The sequence below is a fragment of the Pocillopora damicornis genome, chromosome 9, assembly GCF_964200805.1.
Source record: "Pocillopora damicornis chromosome 9, jaPocDami1.2, whole genome shotgun sequence".
NCBI classification, from domain to species: domain Eukaryota; kingdom Metazoa; phylum Cnidaria; class Anthozoa; order Scleractinia; family Pocilloporidae; genus Pocillopora; species Pocillopora damicornis.
In genome coordinates this window covers 1467554-1482426 of record NC_142678.1, presented here as the reverse complement: position 1 = coordinate 1482426, position 14873 = coordinate 1467554, and the positions used below count along the sequence as shown (strand labels likewise).

At 39.2% G+C, this 14873-nt stretch overlaps 2 protein-coding genes across 2 annotated transcripts in view; both read left to right on the top strand.

Moving 5' to 3' along the window:
* The window catches only part of LOC113685752 (uncharacterized), a 33882-nt gene extending 28456 nt beyond the window's left edge, over window positions 1-5426 (top strand). The window contains exons 64-71 of the mRNA XM_089181679.1: window positions 306-341; window positions 879-968; window positions 1352-1378; window positions 2102-2222; window positions 2661-2767; window positions 2928-3011; window positions 4199-4420; window positions 4909-5426. Of these exons, the coding sequence (XP_089037805.1) occupies window positions 306-341; window positions 879-968; window positions 1352-1378; window positions 2102-2222; window positions 2661-2767; window positions 2928-3011; window positions 4199-4420; window positions 4909-5055 (834 nt within the window). The 3' untranslated portion in view covers window positions 5056-5426. The remainder of the gene's footprint in view (window positions 1-305; window positions 342-878; window positions 969-1351; window positions 1379-2101; window positions 2223-2660; window positions 2768-2927; window positions 3012-4198; window positions 4421-4908) is intronic.
* An 832-nt stretch (window positions 5427-6258) lies between these two features.
* Window positions 6259-14873, top strand: part of LOC113685717 (uncharacterized) — a 41371-nt gene continuing 32756 nt past the window's right edge. Inside the window, exons 1-7 of the mRNA XM_089181680.1 lie at window positions 6259-6369; window positions 7322-7573; window positions 9706-10058; window positions 11753-12001; window positions 12600-12641; window positions 13206-13259; window positions 14348-14434. Coding sequence (XP_089037806.1) covers window positions 7507-7573; window positions 9706-10058; window positions 11753-12001; window positions 12600-12641; window positions 13206-13259; window positions 14348-14434 — 852 coding nt within the window. The 5' untranslated portion in view covers window positions 6259-6369; window positions 7322-7506. The remainder of the gene's footprint in view (window positions 6370-7321; window positions 7574-9705; window positions 10059-11752; window positions 12002-12599; window positions 12642-13205; window positions 13260-14347; window positions 14435-14873) is intronic.

Sequence of the window (14873 nt, the reverse complement as noted above, 5' to 3'; positions counted from 1 at the left end):
TGTTTCCTTTTCTTTGGGTTTTTTCCCAAAAATTCGCATTTCGTTCCAAATTTTGAGCCAGTCAAAGAAATTGTCATCGCCATTTTTTAATAAGCCCGATCTTAAGGCGTAGGAAGGATTGTTTCCAGACTTTTAATAGAAATCTCTCGTTGTTAGAAAAAAATAATAATTGTAATAATGACGGGAATGCGCAGGTGATGGATTTCTTACAGCTCCAGCCACCCTCCCCTCCCTCCTTCTTCCCTGTGAACCTGTTTGGCTGCGAAAGAGAACCCTAGTATTAATCATTATTTTTCCTTCATTAGGCCGTTCTTCCAGCTGAGTTTGCGGGACAGTTTTCAGTAAGTCATTCACATTCTGTTCGTATGTTGTTCTTGCGCTTTCCAAACTTCTGAAAGCTGAAGAACATCAGTGAGACACACTACGCCTCGTGTGCTACTTTTATGCTCTGACCACATTTTGACGCCTCCTGTGATCTGTTTCAGAACAGACACACGGCAACATGGAATCGATTTGTTAATTCCTTAAGTACAATGTAATATTTCTTGTTACTAAAAACTGGAGCATTGGATAATGCAATAAAAGAGTTTTCATTGGCTTAGCCATTATGCCATCTGCGCGCATGAAGGCGAGTTAAACCAGTAGTGATTTTTTACATTGTAACATTGGCGTTCCGTTTGCTCTCACAAAATAAAGTTGGGAAGATTTATCTATACTTCGGGGCGTTTGTATTAAACAATTAGATGACTAAAGCCAATTCGGTCCCACGGGCCTCGTTGGCTATCTATCATCTTATATCCAACGCGCGCTCGCGGATTAACTATTTAGTAGTCATGTTTAGAACCGTTAAACTTCATCTACGCTTTGTGTCGGTCTAGTTCCCAGGTTACCAACAAGATTACAGCGATCCCGCCTCTCTCCAAACAGAAAAATCTGGATCTAGGAGGTTGTACCGAAGCGGCGAACAGGTATTAGCGTAGTGTAGTGAAGATGTACTAAATGTGGGAAATGGTAGCCTAAGTTTCTGTATAATGAATATCACCTCCACCAAAATGGCGATCAAAGTAATAATCGAGAGGGGTAATGGATAGAAAGGTGTTATAAAAGGGGAGGAGTAGAAAGCTTATCAAAATATCCTTTCTAGGCACAATGTTAGTCATTTTCTCATTTTCTTTCCCTCAGGTTTTAAAACTAACTACACATATCGAAATCCACCATTTAAAACTAGTAGTTTGCCTTTTCTTTTTCTTTTAATGTTAATTAAATGTCATAAGTGTATCCGATGTCACTTGTGTGTGAATGTTTTAACTAATTGAGTTGACCAGTTGACCTTTTGTGTTTCAATTAACAGGACACTGAGACCGAAACCAAGCCTCAGGTAAGATGACATTTTTCCAAGTTAAAAACCGCTTTCCCCGTGGAAGTCCCATAGGATTTTGATAACATGGCATAAACGTTGCTTGAGTATTGAAGTTAGTAAATTAATGCTAACAGTTTAATCATTGGATTCGACGTCCCTTATGCGGCAACAATATATTATTGCCGTGGAATGCAGTGGAGTTTTATTGTTCCTGGTGTCATTGTGGCTGTTTTTGTTGTTGTTCTTACCTTCTTCTTAGTTACGTTGAAAGTCGTACCTTTAACTTCTTAGATCGATGAACTATAGATGTAATTGACCAACTGATCTTTCCGCTGCATTCATGATCAAGAAATTGTCGATACAAGGTTTTCCTTTTTACTGTAGTCAACTGAAAAATTCCAAGTATCACCTGAAGCTGATTTAGCGTATGTTGGCGGGCATTTACTTTAAAGATAATTTGGCCTTTGGCAGCGGGCTCCAACTCGTTCCTCTCAGAAACTAAAACGCAACCTGAAATTTCCACAGTTCCAGCTTACTTTCCTTTGGAATTGGATTTCCATTCTGATCTGCTCTTCTCTGTGCCACAGTAATAATAGGGCTTACTAGCTCAATGCACTAGAAAGCGCCACAGGTAATTACGCTAGATTTTGCGTCGACATACAGTATTCTAAAATGACAACACTTACTTTCCATAGTCGCTTTCCTAAGACCTGTACTTGTATTTTTTTCTTTAACTTATAGATTGACCTTTACGACGTGATCAGTTATCGTATAGATATGTATAAGAATCCGAACGGCTCCCAAGCATTCCCCGCAAGGACCTGTCGAGACTTGCACATGAGCTATCCTGAACTCAAAAGCGGTTTGTGCATAAAGTGATCTTTGTTTATAATTTTTTTTTAATACACATCATCTTTCTTTTTGACTTTTATTAATAGAAAGGTTTGGTTTTTCAACCTGCGAGAGCTATAACAAAGTTCGCGAAATTTCCTTTCAGGCCTCACATCATGTGCCTCACAATCACGAAATTGGTCCAAAATGTGTTGGCAACCGACCTGTCATCCAAAGTATGAGATGACTATTTCTCGAAAGTCTAGTGTTTCAACTAATCAATCTCTCGTTCATTTATTTACTCATGCAGACTATCCTCTCTACTGTGGCCAGTTTACATTGTCAACTCGGTCGATAAACTAAATTATCTTGATTTAGTATTGTTTGATCGATAGATTGATAAATAGATAGATTGATTGATTATTTGATTGATTGATTATTTGATTGATCGATTAATTAATTACCTTAGGACTCTATTGGATTGATCCTAATGGTGGGATAGCAAACGATGCCATCGAAGTTTATTGTGAATTCCAAACCAACGGGTCCTGCCTGTATCCGGGACAAGAAAACCAGGTTGGTGATCTTGTTCCATTGTCTGTGTTTTCGTTGGTGTCGACTTTGTCTCTAAAACGCTGTGTTGGACTGGTGTGACTGTAGCTATGCTCTCAATATAGGACTCTTTTGTTTCAAAACTGGGAGGGTCAATCAATTTGTATGGTTTCTTGCTCTACAGCCGTTTGTAACTGACAAGAAGAAATGGTTCAGCGGTAGCGATGGATACAAATGGCTAGGCAAAGAACTGCTCGGACTTGACAAGGTAAGTACTCAGTCTTCGGAAACTTGAGAGTGCTACGTTTGAACATATTCCTTTCAGGGTAATTATTCGTTTTGTAGCAGAAGTGCAAGTCTCAGAACATTTGTGTTTTTGCAGCTTTTTTCACGTATAGTTAAAAAACTTAACGATATTAATATTCTGACCCCAAATCCCTAACAATGAATCATTTGTATCAAAAACGAGAAACTCAAATTGCAAAACTTTGTTCGTTTTCTTTGGAAACACAACCTACAGCAATTCGCGTGCTTCTCTACGGGCTCGTCAAAATACGGCACAACTCGTAAAAATACTCAGCGATACTTCACACCAAAACGGATGAACAAAAGGAGTAAGAAACTGTGGTGCTGCGTCGGTGGGAGAGTATAACAGAGTAATTTTGTGCTATCAACTGAGTTGAAAACGCAAATTAGCCACCGTAAAGAGTTTAAGGCTGACGTTTCAAACGTTAGCCCTTCGTCAATCGCTCTGACGAAGGGCTAACGCTCGGAACGTCAGCCTTTAAAATCTTTACGGAGGCCAATTTACGTTTTCAACTCAGTTGATAACGCTAAATTACCATGTTACACATCAAAACGTCTATTAAGATATATTTTTTTAATGGAATTCTTTCCAAAAAAAATATTCTATTTGCCACTAGACGTTCTGTTTGTTGACTTATCCTCAAAGGATGTCGTGTTAACCATGGGGTTTAAAGCTATGATTTCTTTTTTGGATTGCGGTTACAACTCTTAATTGGCTTATCAGGACAAATAATCTTCAGAGATAAGCCAAACAGGAGTTTATTTTGGAAGTCGAAATTTGATTAAACTACTTTCTGTGCATACATTAAGAGCTTCCAAAAACAATTAGAAGTTGTACATGTTTTGAAGTCGTAATGGATCAGAATTGGAAAAAACAACGTTTATTTCACCTCTGTTGTCCGAATTACTTGTTTTTCTACATTTCACACATTTTTTTATATGCGCCATTCACAATCCTGATCACAGATGACTTGTGAGGTATGATCGTCACAGGCAGACTAAAATTAGAGAGATTATATCGAAGGTAAACGATGCAAAACGACCAGAGGTCTCGACTTGGCCTAAACCCATGGCTTCAACTTCTTTGATTGATTTAAACTTGTGAAGTTTAGTTATCCACCGTCTATTTTTGTTTTGTATTATGCACAGCTTGAATACGTATCGGAGCAAAGTCAGTTGGAGTTCCTCCAGCTGTTAAGTGATCGTGCCCGCCAGCGGATTACGTATCACTGCAAGAACTCAGTAGCATGGCCTGACAAGAGTTCGAATGAAGGGATAAAGTCCATCAAGATGTTAACTGTTAATGGGCTTGAACTGCACGCGAGATCCTCAAACAAATTTAAACCGACACTAGTGGGGGATGACTGTGCGGTAAGTGAAACCGAAAAAAAAAAAAAGAATGAGACTATCAAGAGACAAATACGATGTCCGCTATTGGCCGTGGGTTGGGATGAAAACCCGAACTTTATCATTTGAAGACGAGATCGAGGTTCAGTCACGTTCTTAAACGTCAAAGTTAGGCATCAAAGTCTAAATTGTTAAAGCACGTTAGAGCAGAGTGTAAGGATATTTTGCCTCTGCCTCTGCCTCTGCCTCTCCCTCTCCCTATTTTTCTTCCGCACCTTCTCCCTCTCCCCTTTCTTCTCCGTCCCCTACTCCTTCTGCCTCTTCTTCTCCCTCTCCTTCTCCTTCTTTTCCTTTTTTTACTTTGCCTTCTTTCACTTTTCCTTTTCCATTTCCATTTCCATTTCCCGTTTCCCCTTCGCCTTTTGATTGTCCCTCTCTCTTCTCTTCTCCTTCACCTTATCCTCTTTTTCCTCTCCCCTCCATATCCTCATGCTTATTTTTGTCTTGCGTAGTTGAAAGACGGATCTTGGCATCGTACCACATTGGAAGTGGACACACCCAAACCTCACCGTCTCCCCGTTCTTGATGTAGCTGTATATGATATTGGAGATAGTGGAGAGGAATTTGGTCTAGAATTCGGACGCGTTTGCTTCTCTTGATGGACAAAAATGCATGTCAAACTGTACATTGTTGTTAAAGAGGTGCAGTGATTAAAACTTGAGACTGTAAGTTATTGAGTTCAAGCGAGAGAAGCAGCCCTTAGCGGCTGCTGCATGTTAAAAAACGTAGTTTTTGGGACCTTCCAAGCGCAGTTGTTTAAATAAAAGTTGTTTCATCCTTATAATAAGTAAGTTTCGTATGGAATCACGATGAATAAGATTTGGAAGATTAAGTGGCCAAATGAAGGATGATCACTATAGAAAATGAAACTTCACATTAATTTGCTTCATCAAAAGCTAAACAGGCTTTGAAACAGTTCGCCCTTGTTCAGTAATCAGTCATAAATAAATAAATAAATTCGATTTTAAAATTGTTACGTCCACGAACTGGCTCTTCGTCCACTGTTTCCAGGTCAGAAGAGAAAATTTGACGGTCGGTTTTTGCAAGAAAACCACAGAACAGGAGAAACCGGAATAGTCAGCTAACGGGCTCTTAAATGAGCGCTGCGGGACGCACGTTTTCCGCCTGCAGGAAGGTTGGAGACGTGTTATAAGTGCTGGAGGCGTTGCTCAAGGCCTCATACTATCCCGCGGACAAGGAAATGGTCATGCTGAGGCATTAATAAAGAGGCCTGCTCGTAAGCTAAAATCGGAAAAGTCGATGAACGTTTATCGGTACAACTAGATCCGCACATTGAACGTGGGCAACGCGCTAGTTTCACTGAAATCCTGACAAACTATACTGCAGTTTACGATAAAAATATAATTTAAGCGAGTTTTCCTTTTAGGAAGTGTCAGGAGCCGCTAAGGTGTGAAACGAACGACGGTTCTTCTATTCGATTTATCGGGTATTGAATAACGCAGCATGAGCAAAATGGCTGAACATTCTTATTCACTGGGCATCAATCAACAGAAAGGTGTCAGGCTTTTCTAGATATCGGCACCTAAAGTCGGAGTACCTAAAAATATGTGAGGCGTTTTGCGTAAATGGATGCCATGGGACGGAAAGCGGTGTATTCGCCCCAAAGTGCGAGATTTTAGCTCATAAAGGTTCGCAAACAACTCGCGCCACGCCAGGAGATTATCTCGCCTCCTGAAACCGCAAACCAATGGGACGACGGGACCCCATGACGTCAATGTCGATGGATCAAGATTTCCCGGGAAAAGAAACCCATTACAGACACGTTTTTTTTTCTTTATCTCGATCGCTCAGTGGAGCGTTGAGGAGGATGACAAAATAGTGGGCAAAATTTCCAAAGGCAAAAGAGAGAATGGTATAAAATTGTAACGCAATACTCTGAATGTTACCAGGGGGTAAGTTTCTAAAGAACCTGAAGTGCTGCGTCACTGGGAGAGTATAACGGGGTAATTCGGTGTTATCAACTGAGTTGACACATAAATTGGCCGTCGTAAAGAGTTGAAAGTTAAGCTAGCTTTCAAACTCTTAACTCTTACGATATCAAATTAGTTGATATTACTAGATTACGCTGTTGATGAACGTTACACCCAATCAAAGCCTTTTGAATTGTATTATGAATATTAGGTGCGAACTACTTCAGTCGGCCGCAACTAGAATACATTCTTGGACAGCGACCTCCTGTATGAACCTTTATTTTCTACATCGAGTCTTACTGATGGGGATATTTTTGCTGGTCTGTAGTATTTCATCGATTTGAAGAGAAAGGACCTGCGTTTCCATCACGATAAATGTCTTCGTTTACGTGCTAGTCTATTACTAAATTGAAAGATTAACTGTCATCATTGTTAATCGACCTGACAAAATCAACAGAATTGGATACTTAAACATTACAATGTGGTTATCAATCCGAAGAAGCTCTCAGCCAATGATGTTTCAAAATATCTCCACTGTTTACATTATTGAATCTGCGTTACAACATTTTTTTCAATCATCATTCCTCTGTTATATGTAAACGGGCCTTTTGTGAAACAAAAGATGGGAAAAAAGACCTACTTTTAAACACTCAGAAAGACTGAAAATATATTCAACCAGCCACGACTAGGCGCAGTTTCCCTCCGAAAATAGCTTTATCAAAGACCTTTGATACTTGGCCACTATTTCAAGTCCTCCATTTTAGAGATCCTGGCGAGAAATGTGTTCACGAAATTTTTCTCCTTGAGCAGAGCTTTCTTTCTCAAGGAAATCCCAAATGTCGATGACATAAACGAAGCAAAAGGATATACAAGCGTGCACGTGAGACGAAAAAAAAAGGGTGCAATCTTGCCTGTGATATTATATTACGTCTAGGTTTCGAATTGCAAATCTTTCCCATCCATGTCACAAAGAATGGCTCAGGAATAAAAGACTATTATCACTGACTACCAGCCAAGTCTTTATTCAATAATCGATCGAGGGAGCTGAGAGATTGGGGGTTAATGTCAAAGGAATAGCTTGCTGTTGTCTGCTAGACTGAGATTTCTTTGTTGGTCGGCATGGGCAGCCGTAGCTTGCTAGCTCTGTTCAGCTTGCTGATCGCGTGGTCTTTGGAGTCTGAAGCACGTAAGTAATTTTTATTTGTAATATTACATAAATGACTTCCCCGCCGTGTTTTTACGACTCTTATGGCCTTCACCTACATTACCCTGCTGTTATTGTGAAGCAGCATGCGTTACCGTGTTGATGCCTAAGTTTCTTTTCATTCGGAAACGACTGGACTAGTTTTTACGTTACTTCATCATCAAGTCTACAATACACAGTCTCAGGAATGCCTTAAATTTTTATGATGTGAAATTAATCTTCCAAGTTGATCACGCTTAGGCATTTTAAAAACGCATTTTCCAACCAAACAACTCTCGCCTTCAAGCCTTAAACTTCATAAATTTCCTGCTCCCCCGGCTATATTATGATACTTCAAGAAAGCCACTGCGTGAGGACAGAGGCGCTTTGTTTTTACACATTCATGCAAGCGTTACTATTACGCCATGTCATTACGTTATTCCTATCATTAAGTATCCTCCAACCTTTGTCTCGCAGAATCTTCAGTTCGTTTCTTTATGGAATTACACTTCATTCGTTTAAGTAACAATTTCAGGCTTGAAAATTCTTTTTAAAAATCATCTTTACCTTAAAAGTATACTTGAATTTTGAACGGAACTCCGCAGGGTATGTAGCAAAGGGTACAGCTAAGAAGCGACAAATGCTTTTTATGAATTAACACTGAGTTGTTGCTAGAGAGGATCCTCTCTTGATTATTGTCAGAGAAATCAAGGATTATCAACACCCATAACACCCAATATCGGAGGATTGTAAAACTAAACTCCGCCGATCTTTCTCAAAAGTAAAACTGATTACACGATGCTTGGGACTCTCCGAACAATTTTTCAAAAAGGCTCACTTTGGAAAGACATATTTATCATAGCAATGATGTGACAGTCGATTAAGCTAACCACAAACGTCCCTTTTGTATCAGATAATGATCCCACTGTTTATTCAGACAGTTAAGCATTGTTATCGTCTAGCGTGACGTTCACCTGTTTAATTTTAACGCAGCTTTAACGAGTGCTTCTTTTCTTCTTGATGTATTTTAAACGAGTCCCACATTTGTGTCGCTTTGGTGTGCAGCTGCTCGTTGAAAAAGCGTCATTTTCTGTCTCATTAAATATGGTAAGAGAGAGAATAGTTAACCAAAAATATTTCTGTGTCAGAATTTCAAGAGCTAAGTCACGGTTGCAAAATTTTTCGAAATGTCTGAGACTCGTCATCTGTAGTCCGCTTTAATTTTATCTATCCCTAGCCACACTTGTTTCATCTTCGTTCATTACGATTCATACTTGCCAAAAGAGGTAGAGGATGTGATATTTTTGCCGAGGATCCATTTAGTCTATATAGTGTTTAAGGTGGTTATAATACTTATGCAAAACGATATATTGGATAACGTTACGTAGTGAAGGAGCTGTAGACAAATGAGACCGTTACTCCCTCTCCTTACGCACAAGCCAAGCATTTCAATGCCTGCATATCAATTGATTTCTTGGTTTCTACTTCTTTGACAGAATTCCAGGAGAATTAATAAAAATTGTAATCGTAAATTTTAAAATTTGTGATTTTTCAGTCAGGCCATTTTGTGTTACCATGTTAAAGATGCTTCTATTTCAGTCGGAGTATGTGTAAAAGTATTTGAATAATGCCGTTTAAAAAGCACACGAGATAAGGAGAAACTCAAAGGCTTTTAAGAACTTCTGTTATAAATATTTCAAATATTAATTACTAAACGCTGATGTATGATTTCGTGTGATATTATGATGGTGTAAAATTGATTTATGATAACTAGACAAGGCTCCTAACGGGACGAATAACGTTTTCTTTCGTTTTACTAGCGGATATGAGAAGCATAGGAATTAGTGATTTAGGGATTCGATATGCAAATTTTGTGGCACCGCCTGAGAAGTCTGGAGAGGGCATGCATCTTATCAGATATGGTGGACCAATTGTTAACCAAAATTTAAACTAATTACCCAACCTCTTAGGAACTTACTCATTTTAGGAGAGTAGGTATTGAATACCAAGTTTACTTTTCCAACTAAGGACTTCTTAAATTACGTTCAGGACAATATGTCCACAAGTTCACCATTTTGTCACTTCGATTTAGTACTGGACAGTAATTTTAATTTCCATCCGTTACTATTTGGCAGAACTCTTAGGTTGCCCCCCCATCGATCTTGGAATATTGTTGGATAGTTCAGGAAGTCTTGATCTGCCTGGGTACGACAACGAAGGAAGCATAGAGACGTTCGTGAAGGAACTTGTTGGTAATTTCGATATTAACCCTGGTATAAATGGAACTCACGTTGGGATAGTCCAGTTTGACAGCTCATCAAAGTTGCTGTATAAATTTACTCAAACTCAAACTCCTGCTGCTGTGGAAGCTGCAATAGAGTCATACAAAATTGGAGATGGAAGTACAATGCTTAATAGAGGCATTAATACGTGTAATAAGGAACTTTTTCAAACATCAGAGGGAATGAGAGGACCCGAATATAAAAAGGTAAGGAAAGCCGGTCCATTCCAAGTTTACTTTTGATTTACTTCATCTGTGACGGGCCCATAAAGGTGCTTGGTCATAATTCAGGGCCCAGTTGTTCAAATGGTGGATAACTGTGCTATGCACTGGATAGAGATTTATCCTTTGGATAGCGTTATCCACCCTTAGAACAACCGGGGCCAGGACTATAATCCCACGTGTACCATTGTGAAACGGCCCATTTGCTGAATTATCCAAACCTCGACTTAAGATTCCCTTAGCCACCGTGCCGCCATGGCAGCCAGAACACGTGCATTGATTAGCCACGGGTTGGAGTTATGGCGAGCTGAACTCCCTTAAAAATCTCGTTCAGTTTAAAGTTTGTTTTTATCGCTCAAATGTTTTGTTTTGTTTTTGTTGTTGCTTTTGTAACAACATATTCAATGACTCAGTGTGAAGAGTTGGAAAACCAACATACAAACAAAACAAACTTAGGGGCCCCAATGAAAAATGGTATTAACCTAGTCATGAACGTAGACCATTGAAAAAATCTGATTCTTCCGCGGGGAATCGATTCTCAAACGGCAATCTAGGAACTCCGAGGAACAGATAATGTCCCGGATAAAAATTTGAGCATATGTTCACTCCGATTTATACGTGATTGTGGTCTTCATGTAATTGTAATATTCCACGCTCTGTTCATCGGGACTTTAGCCTCTGTTAGTTCAAGTTAGAAGGTTTTTGCAGTTATCTGAAGGTTTGTCTTGATTAATGCCCTGCAAAATCTTTAATCATTTTGGATTCTGCCACTTAAATTTTCCAATGTAAAAGACACTTTACATATTATATGGGTGAATCCAACTCTAAACCAATGGTTTAAACATCTAGATTTATCCCTTTTGTTTTCGTTTAGCTTTTCCTCAGGTATTTTATGGTGCATACAATTAGTACATACGAAACAGTGAAAAGCGTTGAGGGCGCACTCTGATTGGTGACTCAAACTCCGAAAATTCTTGGCTAGTCATCTCCGAGAAACGCACGGTCATCTTCGAGCAACCCGAGACTTGAGCCCGAAAGTATTGTATTTGTAGCGGGAATCGATGAGTCCAAATCATCTTTTTGTGGTATATTTTTCTCGCCGCTTTGCGGCTCGGCAAATATCCACCACTAGTCACCTCCACTTTGGTAAATAGTTGTCAGTTACTGCTTTTCTGTTCTTCCTTTGGATTTCATTAAAATTGTTTACGAGTTGTTTAGTATATTAAATTTCATGGTGTAATTTAATGACGTATCTATCAATGAGTACTTAATTGTTCAAAGAGCCTTTTCAACTAAATAAAAAAAGAAATGTCCAAACGCATTTTGCAAACTAGTGAAAAAAATAGATTCCGTGTTTCCGTACGTCTGTCAAATAATAGATCAAAGATGACATCAAAATGTTGTAAGAACAAAAAAGTGGTACACGAAAGCGCAGCCGAGTGTGTTACTAATGGTCTTGCCATATTTTTTCGTCTTATGTGAACTATTACTGTAATGGCACAAGCCAACATGGAATCTATTTGTTTGATATGATAACAAAGCAAATTGTCGTTAATGGTGACGTCATGTATGCATCTATACCTCCAATAGATCATAAGCAAGAACCAATCAACCTGTATGTATGATTTAGCTTGTAAAATAAAAGATGCTGTTTCATCTGCTCACTTTGTTTTCTTCAGGTGCTGATCATTTTCACGGATGGTAAGCAGTCACAGCCAGATGAAAGGCAACCCATAAATCCAAAAGATAACACACAGGTTCTCAAAGACAAGAATGTAACGGTTTTCACTGTTGGCGCTGGTACTCCTGATCCGATCGAACTGTTAGAGATGTCCTCTGGATATCCCTTTGTTGTACAGTTGGACTTAAGGGATCCTACAAAAGCCGTTCCTCCCATTATCAACCAGTTGTGCAAAGTTGAAGTTACAGTAAGTCTTGAATTGTGCTAAAGCACAGAGGCTAGGCACAGGTTGACGATTCTATGAGTTCAAGGTTAACTCGCGAGAAGGCCCTTATCATCAGCGCTACAGGACGCACTTTTTTTTTCATGCGGGAGAGTTTGAGACGGCAGACTGTTTTTTTTTTTCATAGCAGAACACTCGTCGATTCGATTTACTAAAGGATAATAATAATAATAGTCTTTATAAGTTCATAAGATAAAAACTACATATCTTATGTTGCAAAACTTCCCATTTAGAAGTAAGTTACATAGTACGTACTGATTAAAGAGCTTATTATTTTTAAATGTTTACCATTTATAAAGCTGGGTCACATTTAAAACTTAGGCGATTAAAATAGGAGTTCTTTACTCGATCCGTGTTTAGTTTTGGTCGGTGACTAGATTTGCGTCTTAGATTGAAGGACTTCAAGGCTGCGTGACGCCAGCCTCTTGGATTTGATATTTAATACTATTAATCATCTCTTACATTTTGGTGTTATTTTCAAGGGTTGATCTCGACTTGATTCAAATAAATTGTCAAGATAATAAGCTGATTAATTGGTACTAAGGGATTTTTTAACCTACAGGTGTATGGACCAAAAGGTGCACCCGGAGGAACAGGAGAAAGGGTCAGCGGAAAATTCTTCATTATCAATTATGCAAAATTTTCTTACTAATACATTAAACAAGTTTATATCATACCATTATCCATCTATTCCCATACTTATGATTTCTTTTTCGTTCTTTCTATCTCGCTTTCTTCTTTCCTTCTCTGTCTGTCTGTCTGCCTGTTTGTCTGCCTACTTATATGTCTCTTTGTCTGCTCGTCTATTCGTCACTTTGTCTGTCTGCTGTTTGTCTCTTTTTCTGCTCGTCTAATTGTCTGTTTGTTTGCTTTTCTGTTTGCCTGTTTGTCTGTTTTTCTGTTTTTCTGTTTGTCTGTTTGTCTGCTCGTCTGTTTGTCTGTTTGCCCGTCTGCCTGTTTTTCTGTTTGTCTGTCTGTTTATTTGTTTGTCTGTCAGCCTTTCGTCTGTTCGTCTGTCCGTTTGTTCGTCTGTTTGTCTGTTTGTATGTTTGTATGTTTGCCTGTTTGTCTGTTTGTCTGTCTCCCAGTCTTCCATTTGTTCTATGCACTTATCCATTTCTTTATCCACTGTATGAAGTAATGTTATGGTTATTATTTTCTAAATAAGGGTTTTCCGGGATCTCGTGGATTCCGTGGCGAGACAGGACCAGGTGGACCCCCGGTGAGTTGCCTTCGGGATTGTTATTATTGCTTGGGTGTAGAATTCTACCTGATACCGCGTTATCATGGCTATACTGGAATTAGGCTTGTTTAGTTGGATAAATGCCAACTCTAGGGCTTAACCGTTTACATCCCGGCATAAGTGTGATTGCTCTCCATACTGTTTTTCATACATTTCCTATGGTGTTGATTGGTAGAATTTAATTAACAGTCAAGAGCTTCTTTAGTTGGTGATCATTTCCTTTATTCTCATGAACTTAATGTGTTGTGAGGAGAAATTAAGTGCTTGTCACTCTTAGGGGTTAATGGGTTCATCGTCATGTCACAAATCAAAAGCTCCGTTATCATGTTGGACCACGCCTGCTGACGAACTTCCTTGACTCGGTCAACACAACCATTAGTTATACGTACATGAAAAAAAAGTTAAGCGTAAAACTAAATCGAATCCGTGATAAACACCGTGAAGATCGTGCAATCTTCTGTTGTGAAAGAGGGAGCACTACAAATATTTCATGTCAACAGGACTTCTTCGGAATATATTCAAAACAATAGAGGGACCATCCGCTCTTCATTCGAAACAATCTCGGAATATTTACAACATCAACTCGGTTGATAAAAACAAATTATCTTGTTGTATTTTCGCACCGACGCATACCAAAGTTTCTTTAGAGACTAGCCCCCATTATTCAAATTCAAACTGTCGAGTAGTACGCAGAAGGCGCTGAATTGTGCAGGTACAACTCCATGACATGGGTATTTCACCCTCTAGGAGTAGCTGGTACATTGGCCCGGTATCACTGTAATCTGCACACATTATTTTTTCTGAAATGGAGGGCGTAATCATAGTCGAGGTCTGTTCAAACAAATTGGATTTCCTAGTCCACTTCCATCATGTATAGTTTTTTTGAGTTGTTTCAGATGATACTCAAGCGAAGGTAGTCTCAGTGATAGAGAATTATCTGAAATTTCACGGAAAAGAACTGCATGTTACAGTCAAAATCTCGCTTGGTTAATGACGACCTGGGTCTTCAAAAGATTTAGAGAGTTCCTACAAAAAACCACTAACGCGGATTGTTTTTCTGTTCTTAGGGACCTGTTGGTATAAGAGGACCAACTGGGCCTTCAGGACCTCCTGGACCACCAGGGCTACCAGCTGCCCCAGGTTCAATAACAGCTGTAAGTGTTACTTGTTCAGCACGATCCCGGCTTTGCAAACTAGCAAAGCTTAACTCAGGCCTGATAAGTGATTAGAAAAAGGGTATAAGGAATTTCTATTTGGCATTGATGGTAATCCAAGACTGCGTTGTCTCTGCTTTCGCTTGATTAGTGCCGGGTGGGTCAGGAAAATTCCTGTCACTCCATCAAACAATTACACAATCGCGACTTCTCAAGCGGAGTTTTCCCGCCTTTTGCTTGATTCTCTTTAGCTCATCGTCAGATTTTTCTCTTAGTTAATTGTTGGTTAAGAATATATGAAAGTCATATATTTGAACTGCGGATAAAGACGTGAATGAAAGTGAACCTCGCAGTAATGTGCACTACTTAGGCAGTAGTGAAAATAAGGCCTGAAAAAAATTCAGGCCTGTGCGGGATTTGAACCCATGACCTCTGCGAT